The sequence below is a fragment of the Carcharhinus amblyrhynchos genome, chromosome 7, assembly GCF_965287045.1.
Source record: "Carcharhinus amblyrhynchos chromosome 7, sCarAmb.v2.hapA, whole genome shotgun sequence".
In the NCBI taxonomy this organism is placed as follows: domain Eukaryota; kingdom Metazoa; phylum Chordata; class Chondrichthyes; order Carcharhiniformes; family Carcharhinidae; genus Carcharhinus; species Carcharhinus amblyrhynchos.
Window position 1 is genome coordinate 106,698,923 of NC_137330.1, and position 23,923 is coordinate 106,722,845.

At 45.3% G+C, this 23,923-nt stretch overlaps 1 protein-coding gene across 2 annotated transcripts in view; it reads right to left on the minus strand.

The window, feature by feature from the left end:
• Window positions 1–232: 232 nt before the first annotated feature.
• The window catches only part of traf3ip2a (TRAF3 interacting protein 2a), an 82,006-nt gene continuing 58,315 nt past the window's right edge, over window positions 233–23,923 (minus strand). For both annotated transcript variants that reach the window (XM_080193385.1, XM_080193384.1), the window contains exons 7-9: window positions 21,556–21,672; window positions 6,397–6,471; window positions 233–1,185 (exon numbers count right to left, since the gene is read on the minus strand). In XM_080193385.1, coding sequence (XP_080049511.1) covers window positions 1,039–1,185; window positions 6,397–6,471; window positions 21,556–21,672 — 339 coding nt within the window. In that variant the 3' untranslated portion in view covers window positions 233–1,038. The remainder of the gene's footprint in view (window positions 1,186–6,396; window positions 6,472–21,555; window positions 21,673–23,923) is intronic.

Sequence of the window (23,923 nt, forward strand, 5' to 3'; positions counted from 1 at the left end):
TAAACAGAGAAGGTCATCAGCTTCCTGAGTGTTTGACCTCCTCTTGTGCCGGTGGCAGTGAAAATCTGAAAAGGGACAGATCGGAGGGAGCAGCAAATCCTCGAGCGAGTTCCTCACCCTGCCGTGAATCTACCAGCAAGAGCTGTAAAGCAGGTGGTATCAGTTCTCCTCATTACCTCAGACACAATCCAGGAGAAATGTGATTTAAAAAGAACACTTGCTTGGCAGAAGCTTCCTGACTGATGGAAACCCATCAGATAAAGGCCATTGGCCAGATTATTGTCAATGTTTCCAAGGAATACATTTGGGACATGTATTAATCAAGTGGGATCATTAGACAGTACTGCATAAAACACACATATTTCCTTTTGGGAAAAATTCTAACTTCTTTTCATAGAATCCCTACAGTGCAGGAAGAGGCCATTCAGCCCATTGAGTCTGCGTCGATCACAATCCTGCTCAGGCCCTATTCCCATAACCCCACATATTTACCCTGCCAATCCCCTGACATTTGAGTTAATGTAGCGTGGCCAATCAACCTAACCCGCTCATCTTTGGACTGTGGGAGGAAACTGGAAGAAACTCATGCAGACATGGGGAGAATGTGCAAACTCCACACAGACAGCGAGCCGAGGTCAGAATCGAACCCAGGTCCCTGGCACTGTGGGACAGCAGTGCTAACCACTATATCATCCTAACTGGATTCGCATGTTGTAGTGTCTGGATAACTCTCAAGTGATTAAAATGTTGGGGCAATAATGCTGCGTTAAACATAGAAGCACCTTAAAAAAAATACATTGGTCACATGTAACGCTACTGCTGATAACCTTGATGTGGAGAACCTTTCGGGAGGTCAAGCAGTCAATTAACAACTAACATCACACACCAAGGGAGAAATCACTGGCCACAGCACTGGGCCAGCTTGGCAAGGCTCAGATAATCTACAAGAACTTCTATACAGTCCACTGGTGTGGAAGTGTTTCTATTGATGCAGGAATGATTGATTGGAAAGGAAAAGAGAAGTGAATAATCAAAGGATCAAAGTGGGACTGTATGAATAGTAGGTAACGGTCCAATTGGTGGGGCAATATATTCTTCTTCCCGCAGCAATCGGAGGAGGATTCGCTTCTGATCCCTTGGCCAAGTGTAAATGTGTGTGTTCTGCAGCCAGTTGGGTACGTGAATCTGCAATGAAAGAGAAAGTTTTACAGGACATACAAGGCACAATATAGACCCGTGGTTCCCAGCCTTTGATATTTCATGGCACACCTCCTTAGTTGAAGGCTCAGTCAGGAGGGGACATCGGTTCAAGGTGAGGGGCAGGTGGTTTAGGGGGAGATGGGAGGAAAAACCTTCTTACCCGGAAGGTGGTGACGGGCTGGAATGCGCTGCCTGGGAGGGTGTGGAGGCAAGATGCCTCACATCCTTTAGAAAGTATCTGGATGAGCACTTGGAACATCATCATCCAGGGTCACGGGCCAAATGCTGACAGATGGGATTAGGTGGGAGTTCAGGTGTTTCTAATGTGTCGGTGCAGAGCTGATGGGCTGAAGGGCCTCTTCTGCGCTGGATGATTCTAGATATTGTCGGTGCATACTCGATGGGCCAAAGGGCCTTATTTGCACTCTATAAGTGGGAGGAGACGCCTTCCCTAAGAGTTGCTGACCAATCAAATGGCTGGCAGCCCTCTAATCCCAGCACTATTGGCTGGAGTACTGACCACTGCTGGGACTGTACCACTACCTTGGTGTTTGGGAGTCGGAGGGGGGGAAGGGCTCTCTTGGTTACAAGGTGCTTGAACGGGAAAGGACCTGCCCCATCCCAGCCCCCACCCAGCCAGCAGGAAAGGTCATTTCACCACATGACATTGATGCCTCTCGCTCCAGGTAAAATCCCAGTGGAGGTGGGCAGAGGCCCACAGGCGAGCGGGCTGTCTGACACCCCTCCTGCTGCCATCGCACCGTGGGTTAGAACCCAGCAGAAGTGGGAAAGCACCGTACCTGCTCACATGGGATTCTTGGCTGTCAATCCGCTCTGGCATGGTGGTGGGGTGGGGGTTAAAAGACTCTGGTCATTGTGCTTCACTGAGGTACAATGGAAAGAGTTGCTTTGTGGACAGCCTGCGTGGGTACAGCCTCAACACGAGAACCCTCCTCCCAATCCTTCCACAGCAGCTTGTTCTGCTCTGCTCATTCTTCAACCCGTTCTATATTCCAAGAGGAGAGCTTTATAATGTACTGATATGGGGAGACAGGGCATAGTGGCATTGTCACTGGACTCGTGATCTATAGACTCAGGGCAATAATCTGGAAGACATGGGTTCCAACTTGTATTCAATAAGAATCTGGAATTTAAAAACATAACCACAAAACGATTGTTGTAAAAATCCATCTGGATCACCAATGTGGATGGGCAATAAATGCAGACCTAGCCAGCGATGCTCACATCCCATAACAAATAAGCAACTGGAGCCAATCAGCAATATACCCTGTAAATAATTCATCCACTTAAATATTTCCTGCTGCTTCTGCTGTGCAAAGTTAAGAGATTGCGCCAACTGAACAATCGACAGCTCCAAACTGACGTCAACTTAGCATTACAACGCTGATGTTGTGTCTGGGCTTCTTACTTCTGATTAATGTTTGTATGTGGGAACAGCATCAAAATGGCGGTCATTAGCTTGCGTCCTGTTGATTGCCCCCTCACCTCCGAGTCAGAAGGTTGTGGGTTTTAGGTCAGGACTTCAGTGCAACAATCCAGTGTAGTACTGAGGAAGTGTTGCTTTGTTAGAGGCACCATCTCTCAGATGGGTTGTTAAACCAAGGACCTATCTGTCCCCACGGAGTTCCAGACTCCCAACACCCTTTGGGTGAAAGTAATTTTCTTCATATCCTGCCCTTTTCCTTAAATCTATGCCCCCTGGATATTTATTCCTCCACCAAAGAGGAAACTTTCTTTCTGACTATGTCCCATAATTTTATACATCTCAATCATGTCCCCCTTTAGCTTCCTCTGCTCTAAGGAAAACAACTCCAGTCTAACCAATCTCTCTTCATAACTAAAACTCTCCAGCCCAGGCAGCATCCTGATAAATCTCCTCCGCGCCCCTTCCGGTGCTATCACATCCCTCCCGCAATGTGAATAGTTCAGCTCATTCAATACGAAACAGTGACGTGCTTTTCAGGAAAGGCATTCTGGAAGGTTCAGGTCAAATGAAGACAACATTTATATCTTGAGTCACAATCTTAAAATGCAAACCACAAAAGAAAATTAAGAGTAAAATCAGGGAATGGGTGCAGCGCAGAAAGAAACTATTTGGCACTTCGAGCCCGTGCTTACTCTCTGAAACAGCAAACGACAAGTTGCACTCCCCCGCCATGTAGCTCTGCAATTCTTTTCCTCCTGGTGTTGATCCAGTTCTACATTGAGAACCATGATTGAATCTGCCTCCACTATCCTGTCAGGCACTCCATTCCAGCTGGTAACCACTCACTACCCCAAAAGGGTTTACCTCATATCAACATTAGTTCTTTTGTAAACACCTTAAATCAGTCATTTAATGGAGTGTGGGTGTCGCTGGCGAGGTCAGCATTTACTGTTGCTCTTGCCCTTCTATGTACTGGTGGTCATGGCTTTGGAAGATGCTGCCTAAGGAACCTTAAGTAGTTTCACAGTACCAGGTTAAAGTCCAACAGGTTTATTTGGTGGCATGAGCTTTCGGAGCACTGCTCCTTCATCAGGTGAGCCTAGCTTACCTGATGAAGGGGCAACGCTCCAGAAGCTCATGCTATCAAATAAGCCTGTTCAATTTTAATCTGGTGTTGTGAGGCTATTACTGTGCCCACCCCAGTCCAACACTGGCAACTCCATATTAAGGAACCCTATGAGTTGCTACAATGCATCTTGTAGATGGTACACACTGCTGCCACTGTTCATTTGTGGCAAAGGATTGAATGTCTGTGGAAGGGTTAGCAACTGAGCTGACTGCTTTGTCCTGGATGGCGTCAAACTTTTTGAGTTGGAGCTACACCCATCGAAGCAAGTGGAGAATATTCCCTTACACTCCTGACTTGTGCCTTGTAGATGGTGGACAGGCTTGGACAGGTGTGGGAGGGAAGAGGCTGTTTTTAAGTCAGTTGGCACATGACCTCAGACTTTTGTATCTTTTTCCTGATGGAAGAGGGTGGAAGAGAGAACGTCCAGGGTGCGTGGGGTCCTTGATTATGCTGGCTGCTTTTCCAAGGCAGCTGGAAGTGTAGACAGAGTCAATGGTCAGGAGGCTGGTTTATGTGATGGATTGAGCTACATTCATGACCCTTTATAGTTTCTTGCGGTCTTGGGCAGAGTAGAAGCCACACCAAACTGTGATACAACCAGAAAGAATGCTTTCTATGGTGCATCTGTAAAAGTTGGTGAGAATCGTAGTGAACATGCCAAATTTCCTTAGCCTCCTGAGACAGTAGGCGCGTTTGGTGGGCTAAGACAGGTTGTTGGTGATCTGGATAACCGAGAAGCTTGAAGTTCTCGACCATTTCCACTTTGCCCCTATTGATGTAGAAAGGGGCATGTTCTCGACTAAGCTTCCTGAAGTTGATGACCATCTCCTTCATTTGATGAGTTGGGTCTGAGATGATGCATCTCGAACCACCACAACCATCTTCTTTTTTGCCAGGTCTGACTCCAACCAGGAGAGAAATTTCCCCTGATTCCCATTGACTCCAGTTTTGCTAGGGCTCCTACACATGCCATACTGTCAAATGCTGACATTGAAATCTCCCACCCAGAGTACGTTCTACACTCTTGCCACCTTCAACGCTTCCTCTAAGTGGTGTGTAACATGGAGGCGTACTGATTCATCAGCTGTGGAGAGACGGTACACAGTTGCCTACATTTGACTTCATAGGGTCCAGAGTCCATGTTGAGGACTCCCAGGGCAACTCTCTCCCAACTGCATCCCACTGTGTCACCCCAGAGTCAACCACATCGCTGTGGATCTGGAATCACAGATAGGCCAGACCAGGTAAAGACGGCAAGTTTCCTTCCCTAAAGGACATTAGTGTCCTGGATGGAATTTTATGCCAATCGATTTGCGGCAATTTGATATTGTTAGAGTTCCAGAAGTGCAGGTTAGGTGCACTGACCATGCTAAATTGCCCCTTAGTTTCTTGGGATGCATAGGTGAGAGGGATTAATGAGGTAAATATGTGGGATTGAGGGGATGGGGCCTAGGTGGGGTTGTTGTCAGTGCAGGCTCGATGGGCCGAATGGCCTCCTTTTGCACTGCAGGGTTTCTATGAAGTTTGGTGATTTCTTTTATTATGGATAAGGCATGGAAGCAGGTCCCAAGTTCACCTCAGCTGGAACAGGGATTGCTCCCCATGCTCTTTGTATCAATCTGATCCATACACGCAACCCTGGACATTCTCTCTTCCATCGGGAAAAAGATACAAAAATCCAACATCACGTGTCAACCGACTCAAGAACAGCTTCTTTTCTGCTGCCGTCAGACTTTTGACTGGACCTACCATATATTAAGTTGATCTTTCTCTACACCCTAGCTAGGACTGCAACACTACATTCTGCACTCTCTCCTTTCCTTCTCCCCTATGTACTCTATGAATAGCATGTTTTCTCTGTACAGCACAAGAAACAAAACTTTTCACTGCATCCCAATACATGTGAGCGGCATGGTGGTTCGCACTGCTGCCTCACAGCGCCAGGGACCCGTGTTTGATTCCCGGCTTGGGTCACGGTCCGTGTGGAGTTTGCACATTCTTCCCATGTCCGCGTGGGTTTCCTCCGGGTGCTCCAGTTTCCTCCCACACTCCAAAGATGTGTGGGTTAGGTGGACTGGCCATGCTAAATTGCCACTTAGTATCAGGGGGAGTGGTAGGGTTATAGGGTTATAGGCATCGGGCCTGGGTGGGATTGTGGTCGGTGCAGACTTGATGGGCCGAATAGCCTCTTTCTGCACTGTAGGGATTCTATGTGACGCTAATAAATCAAACCAAATCAGCAGACACTAGCTGTTTAATGAGTTCCCCCACAGGTCACTGATTGTAGTTCCGCATTTTATGACATCTGCAAACCTTGAAACCGCTCCCTACACACCCAAGTCTAGCTCATTAATACATCCCAAGAAAAACAGTGGCCCTAGCCTCTAGTCCCAGGGAATCCCACAGTGTCTCTGAGGCAGAACTGCTCACCACTACTCTCTGATTCCTGTCACTTTGCTAACTTTGTGTCCTTGTTGCAACTTCCCCTTTTATTCCGTTCCGTTTCACAGTGTCACCCCAAGATAGATTCCCTTGGACGTGTATCTAAACCTGAGCACTGGAATTCACAGGCAACTATCCCCATGAGCAACAACTTGTAGAAAAAACTGACTTTACTTGCCTTTGTAGCATTTGCGAAAAGTACAGGTATAAACCGAAAGTTCATGCTTGCTTGTTGTATAAACTCAATTTGCATCTGAAAGAAGAAAAAAAAAATGTCAACCTTCCTGCTCCCAAACAAACCCAGCAAGTATTTCAGCGAGTACAGCAGGTTTTGATATTATCCTCAATCAACATTAAGACACAGAGCTTCTTCCAGATGGCAAAGGACCAGGACACGAAAGGCAGGAAATCTGGCAACAGCACCATGCTTCTAACTGGATCTGATTGAGAAGCAATGACTGTGGAGAGCTTGCTTTGCAAAGGACGCTGTCACTGGGTTATGGCATATTCTTTGAGCTGGTTTACAGTCTGACTCCAACAATGGCACTGCCATCAATAGCCGTTACTACAAATGTCATTCTTATTTACAATGGAGAAATGGTCGGCTGCCACTTAGCTCATAGAGCAAATTGTCAATGGATACTCAAGCTAGCTGTGTTTATATTATTCTTTACATGGAGCAATCCTTCACTTTCCACAATCCCCCCACTGTCATTCTGCAAATGGTGGAATTGCTCAAAGAGCAAGCAGTTAGAACTTGCCCATAAATGGCCACATATGTGTTCTCTGCACCAATAGCATGGTGTGTACCATGGTGTATACTTCCAAACCATAAAACATAGGAGAAGAATTAGGCCACTCAGCCCAGCAAGTCTGCTCCATCATTCAATCATGGCTGATATTTTTCTCATCCCCATTCTCCTGCCTTTTTCCCATAACCCCTGATCCCCTTACTAATCAACAACCTATCTATCTCTGTCTTAAAGACACTCAATGACCTGGTCTCCACAGCCTTCTGTGGAAAAGAGTTCCACAGATTCACCACCCTTTGGCTGAAGAAATTCCTCCTCATCTCTGTTTTACAGGATTGTCCCTTTAGCCTGAGGTTGTGCCCTCTGCTTCTAGTTTTTCCTACTAGTGGAAAGATCCTCTCCATGTCCACTCTATCCACACCTCGCAGCGTCCTGTAAATTTCAATAAGATCCCCCCACATCCTTCTAAACCCATGACCCTACCTACAACCGCAGTGTGGCTCCAACAACACTCAATAACCTCGACTCCATTCAAAACTACCAACATTTTAAGGACAAGCTGTCTTTTAGGCTAGCTTGCTGAGAAAGGCGAAACGGAGTACACATTTCACTGTCGACAATAGGACAGCACTAATTCCAGCACCAATATTCTCATTAACATTTGTTATCAAATATTAACCATATTGAAGAAAGTTTTTTCCAAGTTACAGCAATCAACTTAGTAATTGTAAAAACACGCATCTGATGTTCAGCCAACATATTCCACAGCATTTCAGTTAAAATGAGCGGCCTGGCACAGTGGTTAGCACTGCTGCCTCACAGTGCCAGGGTTTCAATTCTTGGCTTGGGCCACAGTAGGTGTGGAGTCTGCATGTTCTCCCTATGTCTGGATGGGTTTACTCCGGCTGTTCCTGTTTCTTCCCACAGTCCAAAAAATGTGCTGGTTATGTGCATTGGCCGTGTTAAATTCTCCCTCAGTGTACCCAAACAGGCACCGGAATGCGGAGACTTTTTTCACAGTAACTTCATTGCAGTGTTAATGTCAGCCTTATTTGTGACTGATAAATAAATTTTAAGGCAGCCATTTAAATATAAGCAGCCCGCTTGATTGGCACCACGTCCACTCTCTCTACCACCAACTAACAGTGGCAGCGGTGTGCACCATCTACACAGTTCACTGCAGTAACTCACCAAGGTTTATTAGGCAGCACCTTCCAAACCCATGACTGCTACCACTTAGAAGGATAAGAGCAGCAAATGTTTGGGAACACCACCACTTGGAGGCCCTTCTCCAAGTCTCTCACCATCCTGACTTGGAAATATATCACTGTTCCTTCACTGTCGCTGGGTAAAAATCCTGAAACTCCCTCCCGAACAGCACAGTGGGTGTACTTGCATCACAGAGACTGTACCCATAGAGTTTTACAGCACAAAAAGAGAGGCCCTTTGGCCCACTGTGATATACCTCCAAGCCAGGATTGGATGTGACTTGAAGGAGAACTTGTAGTTGATGGTATGACTGCTGATGGGTCTGAATCAATGGCATCTTTGCTTTGCAGCTGACAGCATTTTAAAAATAAAAGTTTACTTACCCTTAAAGTTACAAAGCCAATGCTCAGAGTGGAGCGGGCAGACCCAAGCCCATTCCTTACTCGCCCCAAAAACCAAATTCAAAATCAATGATCCAATCCATGATGCCCACAAGAGACACAAACAGGATCCAGGCTGGCAAGATGAGGCATTGCACTCAATCTTGGGCTTGATCTGACGCTTGATCTCAGCCAAAAGACTGAGTAACTGTTTCACAATTGAAGTCATACCATAGAACCATAGAAATTTACAGCTCAGAAACAGGCCTTTTGGCCCTTCTTGTCTGTGCTGAACCATTTTTTGCCTAGTCCCACTGACCTGCACTTGGACCATATCCCTCCACACCCCTCTCATCCATGAACCCGTCCAAGTTTTTCTTAAATGTTAAAAGTGACCCCGCATTTACCACTTTATCCAGCAGCTCATTCCACACTCCCACCACTCTCTGCGTGAAGAAGCTCCCCCCCCAATATTCCCTTTAAACTTTTCTCTTTTCACCCTTAACCCATGCCCTCTGGTTTTTTTCTCCTCTAGCCTCAGTGGAAAAAGCCTGTTTGCATTCACTCTATCTATACCCATCAAAATCTTATACACCTCTATCAAATCTCCCTCATTCTTCTACACTCCAGGGAAATTATGTCATAAACATAACTAAAGCTAGATTCTTCGTCAAATAAATAGCATCCTGATAAGCTCATTGCAAAGGGAAGCAGCAAATGCAGAGGGCCTTCAAAGTGCCACTTACTGCACACCTGCTGTACAGTTGTTACGATGTAGAGCATTATGAGATCAAGAGAATATTCAGGAGATGAAGTGGGCACATTAGCTTACATTCATCTACAATACCAAAATACGTTTCAATTGCTCTTCCACTGTTTAAACTGAGTTGCAAGTTGAGAATGAAACACATGAGGGTTTGGAGAAAATTCTGTACTGATTTGGTGTCTAACCCAAGGTGCGACAGCACGATGGCACAGTGGTTAGCACAGCTGTCTCACAGCGCCGAGCACTGCTGTCTCGCAGTGCCAGGATCTGGGTTCGATTCCCAGCTTGGGTCACTGCCTGTGTGGAGTTCTCCTACTGACTGTGTGCGTTTCTTCTGGGTGCTCTGGTTTCCTCCCACAGCCCAAAGAGGGTTAGGTTGATTGGCCATGCTAAATTGTCACTTAGTGCGAGGGGGACTGGCAGGGTAAATACGTGGGGTTACGGGGTTAGGAGCTAGATGAGATTGTGGTCAGTGCGGACATGATGGGCTGAATGGGCTCCTTCTGCACTGTATGGATTCTATAACCCAACAAGCTAGAGCAAGGAGTTAGGTTGTAAAAGAATGAATGAAGCCTGCTGCACCGTGAGCAGTTTGGTGGGTGCAAGACAACTGATGTTGTGTTGCCTATTAATGGACAGGGAGGCACTCATATGAAGCCTCTGAGTGAGCAAGTTGGGGGACTACAGTGATCTTGGAGCATGCTGTCAGGATCACTTTTAAAATTTATTTATTACTTATTAATCACAAGTAGTCTTACATCAATACTGCAATGAAGTTCCTGTGAAATTCCCCTAGTCACCACACTCTGGCACCTGTTCGGGTCATTGCACCCAACCAGCATGTCTTTCAGACTGTGGGAGGAAACCGGAGCACCCGGAGGAAACCCACGCAGACATGAGTAGAACATGCAGACTCCGCACAGACAGTGACCCAATCAAACCCAGCTCCCTGACACTGTGAGGCAGCAGTGCTAACCGTTGTGCCACCCTGAAGCATCTGGGATTGCGCTGTGAGGCTGATCAACAGGATACAATTTGCGATAACAATATTGTTGATCCAGAGCCTAGTTTTCCAGCCACAAGCAGGAAGATTTTAATGAATTTAAAAGATGCGAAAGGAATCTCACGGGTATCAGTAGTTCATCGTAGTTTTTCACACCGTTTGGAGCGTTTTTCTTAAATGTTCTGGAGAGCTCAGAATAATCAAAAAAACGATGGTTGGTGGATTTGCGGATAGCAATTAGGACCATCAGAGGATACAGCTCAGTTGGAGACTTAGGTGGAGAGATGGCAGACGGAGTTTAATCCGGACAAATGTGAGGTAATGCATTTTGGAATTTCTGACACAGATGGGAAATATATAGTAAATGGCGGAACCCTTAACCGTATTGATAGGCAGAGGGATTTGGGTATACAGGTACACAGGTCAATGAAAGTGGCAACACAGGTGGAGAAGGCAGTTGAGAAGGCATACGGCATGCTTACCTTCATCAGCCAGGGCACTGAGTTTAAAAATTGGCAAGTTATGTTGCAGCTTTATAGAACCTTAGTTAGGCCGCACTTGGAATATAGTGTTCAATTCTGGTCGCCACACTACCAGAAGGATGTGGAGGCTTTGGAGAGGGTACAGAAAAGATTTACCAGGATGTTGCCTGGTATGGAGGGCATTAGCTATGGGGAGAGGTTGAAGAAACTTGGTTTGTTCTCACTGGAGCAATGGAGGTTGAAGGGTTATCTGATTGAAGTCTACAAGATTATGAGAGGCATGGATAGAGTGGATAGTCAGAAGCTTTTTCCCAGGGTGGAAGAGTCAATTGCTCAGGGGCATAGGTTTAAGGTGCGAGGGGCAAGGTTTAAAGGAGATGTACGAGGCAAGTTTTTTTTAACACAGAGGGTGGTGGGTGCCTGGAACTCGCTGCAGAAGGTGGTAGAGGAAGCAGATACGATACTGATTTTTAAAGGGCATCTGGACAAATACACAAATAGGATGGGAATAGAGGGATATGGTCACTGGAATGGTAGGGGGTTTTAGTTCAGTCGGGCAGCATGGTCGGTGCAGGCTTGGCTGTGCAATAATTTTCTTTGTTTTTTTTGTTCTTAATCCAAGCATCAGAAAGCTCACAGTAAACGTTCTGTACAATTTACTTCCATAATCTGTTTAGTGTCTCATACAATCCACATGGAGCTGCTGAAAGCTACTGGAGTACTTAATTCTAAATGTTGGATATTATCCAGAATGCATATTCCAGTTTCAAAATCAGCATAAAACGAGTTCCCTCTAAAATGAGGGAAGCAAAGTTGCCCTTTCTACTCAATGTCTTCACCACCAATGTGTCGGGTGAAACATTTATCCTGCCACACCCTTGTTCAGGAGATCAGTTTATGCTATGGGCTCAGTGGAGGTCCAGCTGTGCAGGAACAAGTGACACAGAGGAAATGTGCAAGTAAGAACAAAGAAATATCCCGAAAAGGCAAACCTATTTGAAGCTTGAAACAAAGAAAGTTCCTGTTTTACTATTTGTTCACAGCCCTGTGTCTAATGAGGCCTGTAGGCAGGTAATTAAACACAAGATGAAGCAATGGAGAGGCTAATGAACTAATCTCTCCTCTCTTCCCTCAGTGGTAAACTGTAATTGAATGTCAATTCCCACAGGTTTTGGCAAGGCTGCCAGTTCAAGTCCTGTTCCGTTCTGGATTAGCTGATGCCGTTACATGGAGTAGAAGTGACTTCTGACTGCAGGCAGAGAAGGGTAAAGTAAATTAGCCAGGACTCCGGCTCCAGAAAGGTGCCCAGCGTTCCCTGTCAGCACGTGCACACATGTGGGAACGAGGTACAGTCAGAGATGGCTGTTCAATTTCCCAATGACATTTCCTGAGTAGGTTCATGCATCAAAACTGCAAAAAGGGCAGTGGCTACAGAACCACACTGACAATCCCTGTGGGACGGAATTTAAAAACAGGAAGGTTATGTTGCAGCTGGTGAGGCCACACCTGGAGTACTGTGTACAGTTTTGGTCTCTTTACCTGAGAAAGGCTTTAATGGCTAGCACTGCTGCTCACAGCACCAGGGACCCGGGTTCGATTCTCGGCTTGGGTCACTGTCTGGGGAGAGTTTGCATGCTCTCCCTGTGTCTGCGTGGGTTTCCTCCCACAGTCTGAAAGACGTGCTGGTTAGGTGGATTGACCCGAACAGGCGCCGGAGTGTGGTGACTAGGGGAATTCACAATAACTTCATTGCAATGTTAATAAGAACATAAGAAATAGGAGCAGGAGTAGGCCATCTAGCCCTTCGAGCCTGCCCCGCCATTCAATAAGATCATGGCTGATCTGTCGTGGCTCAGTTCCACATTCCCGCCCTCTCCCCATAACCCTTAATCCCCTCTCCTATCAAAAACCTATCAACCCGCGTCTTAAATATATTTAGCGAGGCAGCCTCCACCACTTCAACGGGCAGAGAATTCCAGAGATTCACCACCCTTTGAGTGAAGAAGTTCCTCCTCAACTCCATTCTAAACCACCCCCCCTTTATCTTGAGGCTGTGCCCTCTAGTCCTACTGTCCTTTCTGAGTGGGAAGAGCCTCTCCACCTCTATCCTATCCATCCCATTCATCATCTTATATGTCTCAATGAGATCTCCCCTCATTCTTCTAAACTCTAACCAGTACAAGCCTCGTTTATTCAGCCTATCCTCATAGTTCAACCCCCTCAACTCCGGAATCAGCCTAGTAAACCTCCTCTGCACTCCCTCCAAGGCCAAAATATCCTTGCGTAAGTGCGGCGACCAAAACTGCACACAGTACTCCAACTGCGGCCTCACCAGTGCCCTGTACAGTTGCAGCAAGACCTCCCTACTTTTATATTCAATCCCCCTCGCTATAAAGGCCAGCATCCCATTTGCCTTCCTGACCACCTGCTGCACCTGCAGGCTGGGTTTTTGCGACTCATGCACAAGGACCCCAAGGTCCCTCTGCACTGTCGCCTGCTGCAGTTTTTCGCCATGTAAGTAATAGTCCTTCCTACCATTATTCCTACCAAAGTGGACAACTTCACACTTGCTAACATTAAATTCCATTTGCCATTTCCTGGCCCATTCGCCCAGCCTATCTAGATCCTTCTGCAGACTTTCCACACCCTCCGCACAATTTGCCGTTCCACCAATCTTGGTGTCATCAGCAAATTTCGACACCATACACTCGGTTCCCTCCTCCAGATCATCTATATAAATGGTAAATAGCTGAGGCCCCAGCACCGACCCCTGGGGCACCCCACTAGTCACCAACTGCCAATCTGAACAGCACCCATTGACCGCCACTCTCTGCCTCCTACTTGACAGCCAATCCCCTATCCACGCTAACACCCTACCCCCAACTCCATGCCCCCTAACCTTCTGTAATAACCTCTTGTGCGGCACCTTATCAAACACCTTCTGAAAATCAAGAAACACCACATCCACCGGCTCTCCTCTATCCACCGCCCTCGACACATCCTCATAGAACTCCAATAAATTCGTCAGACACGACTTCCCCTTAACGAAACCGTGCTGCGTCTGCTCTATCAAGCAATTCCCCTCAAGATGCCTCACTATTTCCTCCTTGATGACGGATTCTAACATTTTACCTACAACAGACGTTAAACTAACCGGCCTATAATTCCCTGCCTTTTGCCTGCCACCCTTCTTAAACAACGGCGTAACATTAGCCGTTTTCCAATCTTCTAGCACTTCCCCGGAATCCAGTGAGGTTTGGAAAATAATCATCAAGGCATCCACTATCACCTCCGCCATTTCTTTCAGAACCCTTGGACGCATTCCATCTGGTCCTGGGGACTTGTCCACAATCAGTCCCTCCAGTCTGTCTAGCACTGCCTCTCTAGTAACAATAATGAATTCTGAAACAAATTTTTCCATCCTGCCCACCACGGGAATCGGAATGGGCAAAGGGTAGTCTATGGAAAGGTCCGCTGGCCATGGGCAGGATTTTCCAATTTTGGGGATAGAAAATCCTACCAACAACTCTAAAATAATGTATTTTTATGTATATTCATCCTCAAACTCTGGCTTATATGAAACTGCTAACACTATAGATACTCAGAGGTTTATTAATACCAGATAGTATAGGATCAATTGCATTAAGTCTTATTACAGGACGCAGTTCACTTCTTGAACTGTATTCACTTAATCCAGGGCTTGTTTCAAAAATACCCTTAGGGAGTAACCCAAACAAAATTACCCAGACTGCATGGAGTAGCTCTGAGTACTCAGTCATACTCTAAAAACCCCCCACAGAAAAATACCAATAGAAACTTTTGACAGCAATTTTCAAGATTTCCATTTTGTTTCTTTTTGTAGCTTGGTGAAAACATATTTTCCAATCAGAAGACAAGACCGGTCTTTAAACAGGCAACAAAATCCATTCTTGTGGTACTTTTATTACTGGACCCAGACCTCTGCATTTTTCTACTCTTCTCTTCCTGGTTTAGTTCTACTCTCAGAAATAAACAATTTCACTGATTTTTCAATCTCCTAAAATAAGGGCAATCGATGGATGGTATACATCACCCACTTACAATATAATTAATTATATTAATTGGTCATAATATTCTTTACCTGAAGTGCAAATCCTCTGCACAATGTTAATTGCAATCTAACCTTCAGTACTTCTGCTACTCTAATCATGTCTGACAATTCCCTTCATTGTCTTGTAAACCTTACATGTGACTAATAGCAATAGGAAACAGCATAAAGTGGCAAAAGCAACTACTCATTTATCCATGTGGGCTAGAATTGAAGGCTATTTCAATTGGGCAGAGATATGTTGAGTGAATAAGTGCAAATAAATTTGGAGGTGATACTGAATCAAATGAGTTTAATGATTCTTATTTGAACTCAATGGGATCTGTTGTCCAGGAAATGAACATACAGAGTGAACTGGAGACAGTGAATGGGAATGACAAATTTGTTGAGTTGGGACTATTCAGTAATAATATTATCAATTAAAAATACCGAAAAGGATAGTGCAGTGTTAATGTAGCCTTTTGAAATTATGTGCCTCTAATTGGTTATAGTTTATAAAGAGGCTGATTGAAACTTGTGTGTGGGGTGCATCAATAGAACATGGATTTCTTGAGAACATGAAAAACTGGAAGCTCTGTAACGAATTGAGGTTTCTTTAAAAATATTACACATTAATAGTGACAATTAATCTTTGTTCTTTTGGAGCCTATTGTATCAACCCACTCACACAATTGTGCACCTTATTGTTACTAATATATAGATAACTTCTCATTCTGTGGAATTTAGTATCTAACTTTCATTTGCCTCCTATGGGAACATATTTATTTTTGGAATGCATAGAGAATTACCTTAACTGTTGTGAAAGAAAAAATACATTGACATTTGCTTTACTATTTTGTTGGTGGTGGTGTGTGGGGGTTGGTGACAGAGTTGGCTTGATGTGTCTTATCTAAAAATAAAAATGTAATTCTTGAATCTGAAAATATCAAAGTTAAAAGATTTTACCAAATTGTGTGCTTTATATTTCAATAAGTGAGGAGACATGGATTGAAAAAAAAGCTAACAATATTAAAGCATGGAATACAGAAACCAAATCACCATAAGAAATACTACCAGAATTTTGTTGTTTGGCTCTCTGTAAATCAGTAGCTCACATTAATACTGATTGATTTGAATGGTTCATTTCTGTACAGCTGGCTAGAAAACAGCTGGATGTGAACTGCAGCATCATGCTCAGAGAAAATCCAATGTGTAAAATCAGAAGTCAGTTTCAAATAGTTTGGTGAATATTAAGTAATTTAAATCAATTATAAAGCCTTAAAAATCGAATACAATAACATAATTATCTAAAGGGAGATACGAGTTAGGCCTCAGCAGCACCACTGTATATAGTTCTGGGTGCTACATTATAGAAAGCATGTGAATTCATTGGAGAGAATGCAGAAGAAATTTTCAAGTATGGTTCCAGGGATGAAAAACAACAGTCATGAGGGTAGATTGGAACTGTTATCCTTGGAGAGGAGATGACTCAATGAGATTTGATAGAGATGTTCAAAATTATAAGGGGGCTGGACAGAGGAGGTGGGGGGAAATTGTTCCTGTTTGTGAAATAATGAACAATATAAAGGTGATTTGCAAAAGAAGCAAACATGATGTGGTTTTGGTCTGAAATACACTACTCAGAAGAACAATGGAGGCAGCTTCAATTGAGGCATTCAAGAGGCCATTAGGTCAGGTGTCACAATCAAATGTTCCAAAGGGCCAAATTTATTCATATGAAAGGAGAAGCAGACCAGACAATATGGTTTTACAAAATAGATATCCTTAATGAAGTAATAAGATCCTGATATTCCAGTTATAAAAACTTTAATAAGTTGAGTATTTCCACTTGCTTGAAAAAGCACAGCATTCTTTATCTACTTTTCTCTTCAGAGATATGGTGGGGGAGGGGGAGGGGGAGGGGGAGGGGGAGGGGGAGGAAACAAGCTTGAAAATAGGAACATTTTAGATTCGCTTTATCAGCAAGTTTAAATATCAAATCTTATCACTCAGTGCATGAAAAAAATCCTGAAATCCGTTTCTCATTAGTAGGGGGAGTGGACGGGATCTAATTCACCAGAAATCCAGCTGATAGCAGAAGAGGGCACCATTGCGAACGTGGAGGTCTTTGCAGCCCCCTCCCAACTTCCCCCCTCCCCTTAACTGCAGAGCCCTGAAGCCATCCGCAACTGCCCTCCCAACACCTCCCCCCCTCCCCCTCCACCTGCCATGGGTTGGACCTATTAATGTAAACCTTATTTGTGACTAATAAATAAACTTTACCTTTGACCTTACTTTGGCACTGGAGGGGGTGCAGAGGAGATTCACTGGGTTGATTCCGGAGTTCAGAGGGTTGGCTTATGAGGAGAGACTGACTAGACTGTGGCCATATTCATTGGCATTCAGAAGAATGAGGAGAGATCTTATAGAAATTTATAAGATTACAAAGGGAATAGATAAGATAGAAGCAGGGAAGTTGTTTCCACTGGCGGGTGAAGCTAGAACTAGGGGGCATAGCCTCAAAATAAAGGGGAGCAGATTTAGGACTGAGTTGAGGAGGAACTTCTTCACACAAAGGGTTGTGAATCTGTGGAATTCCCTGTCCAGTGATGAAGTTGAGGCTGCTTCATTGAATGTTTTTAAGGCCAGGATAGATAAATTTTTGAATAGTAAAGGAATTAGGGGTTATGGTGAGCAGGCAGGTATGTGGAGTTAAGTCCACAAAAACATCTTATTGAATGGTGGACAGGCTCGAGGAGACAGATGGCCTACTCCTGCTTCTAATTCTTATGTTCTTGTGTAAGATCAGCACTGATGTACAGAGGGATCTTGGGGTTCAAGACCATAGCTCCCTAAAAGTGGGCCACACAAGACAGGGTGGTAAAGAAGGCATATGGCATGCTTGCCTTCATTGGTCAAGGAATTGAGTGCAAATTCAGGATGTCATTTTGCAGCTTTACAAAACTTTGGTTAGGCTGCACTTAGAGTCTGACAAAGGGTGATCTTGACTGGAAGCATTGGCTCTATTCTACCTCCATGGATGCTGTCAGATCTCCTGAGATATTCCAGCATTCTTCTGTTTTTATTTCAAATTCCAGCATCTGCAGTATTTTGCGTTTTCCGTAAGAGTTCAATTCTGGTCACCACATTACAGGAAGGATGTGGAGGCTTTGGAGAGGGTGCAGAAGAGGTTTACCAGGATGCTGCCTGGATTAGAAACTATGAGCTATAAGAGTTGGTTTTTCTGGAGTGGCAGGGGCTGAGGGAAAACCTGATAGAAGTCTATAAAATTATGGGAGGCACAGATAGGGTTGACAGTCAAAATCTTTTTCCCAGAGTTGAAATGTCTAATACTAGGGGGCATCTACTTAAGGTGAGAGAGGGAAAGTTCAAAGGAGATGTGAGGGGCAAGTTTTTTACAGAGAGTGGTCAGTGTCTAGAATGTGCTGCCATGGTGCAGGCAGATACGATAGGGGCATTTAAGGAGCTTTTCGATAAGTAAGTGAATATGCAAGGAATAGAGGGATATGGGCCAAGGGCAGACAGAATGGATTCTGAAGCAAGGGAAACTTAGGAGTAAGGAGGGCTAAAAGGGGACATGAGAATGCAGCGACCACTAAGATTAAGGAAAATCCCAAGGCTTTTTATACAAATATAAGGAGCAAGCGGGTAGCCAAGGAGAGAGTTGGCCCAGTCAAGGACAAGGGAGGGAATCTATGCCTGGAGCCAGAAGAAGTGGGCGAGCTTTAAATGAGTGTTAGCATCAATATTCAACAAAGGGAAGGATGATGAGTCTGGGAAAGGATGTAAGAACATAAGAAATAGGAGCAGAAGTAGGCCATCTAGCCCTTCGAGCCTGCCCCGCCATTCAATAAGATCATGGCTGATCTGTCGCTGCTCAGTTCCACTTTCCCGCTTTCTCCCCATAACCCTTAATCCCCTCTCTTATCAAAAACCCATCAACCCGCGTCTTAAAAATATTTAGCGAGGCAGCCTCCACCACTTCAACGGGCAGAGAACTCCAGAGATTCACCACCCTTTGAGTGAAGAAGTTCCTCCTCAACTCCGTTCTAAATCGCCCCCCTTTTATCTTGAGGCTGTGCCCCCTAGTCCTACTGTAGATAGTTTGGATCATGCTGAGATCAAAAAGGAGGAAGTTTTGGGGTTCTTGAGAAACATTAAAGGTAGACAAGTCCCCAGGGCCTGATGGGATATAGCCCAGAACACAGAGAGGCAAGGGAGGAAATTGCTGGGGTCTTGAGAGAAATCTTTGTATCCTCACTGTTTACAAGGGAGATCCCAGAGGATTGGAGAATAGCCAATACATGTATAAGCAATAGCCTTTGTTTAAGGAGGGTAGCAAGAATAATCCAGGTAATTACAGACAGGTGAGCCTTACATCAGTGGAAAGGAAATTATTGGAGAGGACTCTTCGAGATAGGATTTATTCACACTTGAAAGTAAGTGCATGTATTAGTGAGAGGCAACATGGTTTTCTGAAGGGGAGGTCGCGTCTCACTGACTTGATCAAGTTTTTCGAGGAAGTGACGAAGATGATTGATGTGGGTAGGCCAGTGGATGCTGTCTAAATGGACTTCAGTAAGGCCTCTGACAAGGCACCTCATGGCAGACTGGTACAGAAGGTGAAGTCGCATGGGATCAGAGGTGAGCTGGCAAGATGGATACAAAACTGGCTCAGTCAATTGACTCATCTGATGAAGAAGCAGCGCTTTGAATGCTCGTGGCTCTTGCTACCAAATAAACCTATTGAACTTGAACCTGGGGTGTCGTGACACTTCTTACTGTGCTTACCCCAGTCCACCACCGGCATCTCCACATCATTGGTCCTCGGGGTCCTTGTGCATGAGTCGCAAAAACCCAGCCTACAGGTGCAGCAGGTGGTCAGGAAGGCGAATGGGATGCTGGCCTTCATAGCGAGGGGGATTGAATATAAAAGTAGGGAGGTCTTGCTGCAGCTGTATAGGGCATTGGTGAGGCCGCAGCTGGAGTACTGTGTGCAGTTTTGGTCGCTGCACTTAAGCAAGGATATTTTGGCCTTGGAGGGAGTGCAGAGGAGGTTTACTAGGCTGATGCCGGAGTTGAGGGGGTTGAGCTATGAGGAGAGGCTGAATAAACTGGGCTTGTACTCGTTAGAGTTTAGAAGAATGAGGGGAGATCTCATTGAGACGTATAAGATGTTGAATGGGATGGATAGGATAGAGGTGGAGAGGCTCTTCCCGCTCAGAAAGGACAGTAGGACTAGGGGGCACAGCCTCAAGATAAAGGGGGGGCGGTTTAGAACGGAGTTGAGGAGGAACTTCTTCAGTCAAAGGGTGGTGAATCTCTGAAATTCTCTGCCCGTTGAAGTGGTGGAGGCTGCCTCGCTCAACATTTTTAAGACGCGGGTTGATAGGTTTTTGATAGGCAAGGGGATTAAGGGTTATGGGGAGAGGGCAGGAATGTGGAACTGAGCCACGACAGATCAGCCACGATCTTATTGAATGGCGGGGCAGGCTCGAAGGGCTAGATGGCCTACTCCTGCTCCTATTTCTTATGTTCTTATGGAGGGCATCAGCTATGAGGAGAGGTTGGAGAAACTTGGTTTGTTCTCACTGGAATGACAGAGGTTGAGGGGAGACCTGATAGAAGTCTACAAGATTATGAGAGGCATTGACCGAGAGGACAGTCAGAAGCTTTTTCCCAGGGTGGAAGAGTCAATTACTAGGGGGCACAGGTTTAAGGTGCAAGGGGCAAGGTTTAAAGGAGATGTACGAAGCAAATTTTTTACACAGATGGTGGTGGGTGCCTGGAACTCGATGCCAGGGAGGTAGTGGAAGCAGATACGATAGTGAACTTTAAGGAGCGTTTTGACAAATACATGAATAGGATGGGAATAGAGGGATATGATCTGCAGAAGAGTAGAGGGTTTTAGTTCAGTCAGGCAGCATGGTCAGTGCAGGCTTGGAGGGCCGAAGAGCCTGTTCCTGCACTGTAATTTTCTTTGTTCTTTGTTTAATTTGGCGTCATGTTCGGCACAACATTGTGGATCACAGGCCCTGTGCTGTACTGTTCTACGTTCTAATCCCTGTGTAACATTACCCTACAGGATTCACCAGGGATACAATCCCTGTGGGACACCCAAAGGAACAACACATATGAAGCCATAGTGCGAGAGTAGTCACCAGAGGAATAGTAGACGCAGAACCACGCTGTGAACAGGAGACACTGCTATCAGGAAAAGAAGAACATTAAGAAGAGAATGGTGGCGTTAGCTGCATGTCAAAATCTTTGGCTGGAATTTTACCGGCACATGCACCCGAGGTTCGTACGACCCCATGCAAGGGCAATAGAGAATACCATTCTCTGAGCCATGCCCGCCCCCGGAATGGGAGAGGGTGTGACGGTCAAATTTCGGCCCTTGTCCTTCCTGCTTTGTCAAATTAGTCATTTGTTTGCTGTACCTGGGGTCTGTAATCTAGATCTCAGGTCAGAGGATTTGGATGACTGTACTGTGGGCTATCTTTATGGACCGTATTACTATGCATGATCCTAGCCAAAGGCCACTGATTTCAGGGGAATCTATTTGAGATCTTAGTAAAATTGGGACAGTTTAAGAGTAGATGTTTAACAATTAGTAAAACAATAGATTGTACACCAAGGTCAGAATCCATTTGCTCACCATTCTGTGGATGTATTTAGTGTGCAAACTGTGTTCGTCTTTAAGCTGCTCCGATTTCGTTCCCTCAATATCCTGTTTGTACTTCGGACTAATCGCTATCACAATCATCACTTCCCTCTGTAAGCAAAAAGACAGAACCGTGATTCTTCTGTTGCTGTATACGTTAACAAGGTTATTCTAAGAAGAAAGGACATTCCATCAGCTATCACAATTTGGATATATTTTATTTCAGAAAGGCTGCTCTCCATTGCAATTTTCATATCTTCACTTTGAACAGTAAAACAATGAGTGATTGCTGCGATTGAGAATGAAGCTACAAGATTATCGAGATGTACAGAAGGAAGAATCCAAACTGATGGTGACCATCATTGTGACTTTTTATTGTGAATCATTTTGTTGACCAAGCTGTTGTCAGAATATGAATATTGAGTAGTTGTCAGACTTGTGTCTCAGAGTTACAATGGGCCCATTACAGAGACTTGAACACATAATCTAGGCAGGTCAAAGTCTCGGAATCCTGCGATGGATAACTCACGTCCTGACTTCCTAAAGCCTGTCCACCATCTACAAGGTACAAGTCAGGAGTGTGGTGGAACACTCTCCACTTGTCTGGATGAGTGCAGCTCCAACAACACTCAAGAAGGTTGACACCATCCAGGACAAAGCAGTCCACCAACATTCAATCCCTCCACCATTGATGAACAGTAGCAGCAGTGTGCACCATCTAAAGATGCACTGCAGGAAGTCATCAAGGTACCTTAGACAGCACCTTCCAAACCTACAACCACTGCCAGCAAGAAAAACAAAGGCAACAGGGAATACCACCTGGAGGTTCCCCTCCAAGTCATTCACCATCTTAACTTGGAAACATATCACCGTTACTTCACCGACACTGGGTCAAAATCCTGGAACTCCCTCCCTAACAGCATAGTGGGTATATCCACATTTCGGTTCAAAAAGACAGCTTACCACCACCTTCTCAAGGAGCAACTAGAAATGGGTAATAAATGCTGGCCCAAACAGCGGAGCCCACATCCTGTAACTGGAACAAAAGGCTGATATTTCAGTGTAGCACTGAGGGAGGTGCTGCCTTGGGTAGGCATAAAAGATACTCAAGATTAACACCTCACCTTCAACCCTAGTGAGGGTTAAAAATGGAAGAATGTGTCTCCAGCCTGCCGTGCCAGTTGCCATTATTCAGGTAACGGGTTTTGAGTTGTCTGAGTGTCCCAGTATGAGGAGGGGGTGAGATCTCATGAACAAATTTAACTCAGGTCTCCTACAACGCAGTTAGGGTGTCCAACTGAAACGTTACAGGAACTGGCTGGGTTTTGCAGAGCTGGGAAAGCCCAGCAGTGAAGCTTTGGCACACACTGCTGGCCTTTACAGTACCGGTCCCTGCAGGAAACCTTCGGCCTCCCCGAGTGCGGCCTCAGTGTGTCCTGTGCTGCCATTGCCGAAGACCCGATGGCCAATCTTCCTCCACCTGAGGCGGCCATTCTCCTGCCTGTTGACTTGGCAGGCTGCTGGACAGGAAGCAGAAGAATAAATGATAACGAGTTCTTGCTGTTAACTGTGGCGCTTAAACTTTGGCAGTTTTTGCAGTAATTTATCTTTCTGGTGTTGGTGGGACTTTACTTCATAACGGTAACTAATCTTCAGCAGAAGATTAGCAAAACCCTGTGGCCTGCTTCAAAAGCAGATGCAATGTGGAGCAGAGAGAAAATGCAATGAGAGGAAGTCCCATGCCAGCAATCTGTTCAAAACTTTGCCGTCTCTGGGATTCTCTGCCCGTTGAAGTGGTGGAGGCTACCTCGCTAAATATATTTAAGACGCGGGTTGATGGGTTTTTGATAGGCAAGGGGATTAAGGGTTATGGGGAGAAAGCGGGAAAGTGGAACTGAGCCATGACAGATCAGCCATGATCTTATTGAATGGTGGGGCAGGCTCGAAGGGCTAGATGGCCTACTCCTGCTCCTATTTCTTATGTTCTTATGTCTGCAATATCCTGTCTGACTTACAGCAGAACTGGCACAGATCAACCAGAGTAGCCACCCACGCACTGACTGAAACCCTACCAAACATGGTCATCTTCACCTCGGAGGATGTTATATATTTTCACATTGAGGATATCCTCCATCGTGTTGTGTGGCACTGTCACCGTGCTAAAGGGGATACAGTAAGAAGTCTCGCAACTCACCTGATGAAGGAGCAGCGCTCTGAAAGCTCATGATTCCATATAAACCTGTCGGACTTTAACTTGGTGTTCTGAGATTTCTTACTGTGCCCACCCCAGTCCAACACTGGCATCTCCACATCATGGCTAAATGAATCATAGGAACCCTACAGTGCAGAAAGAGGCCCTTCG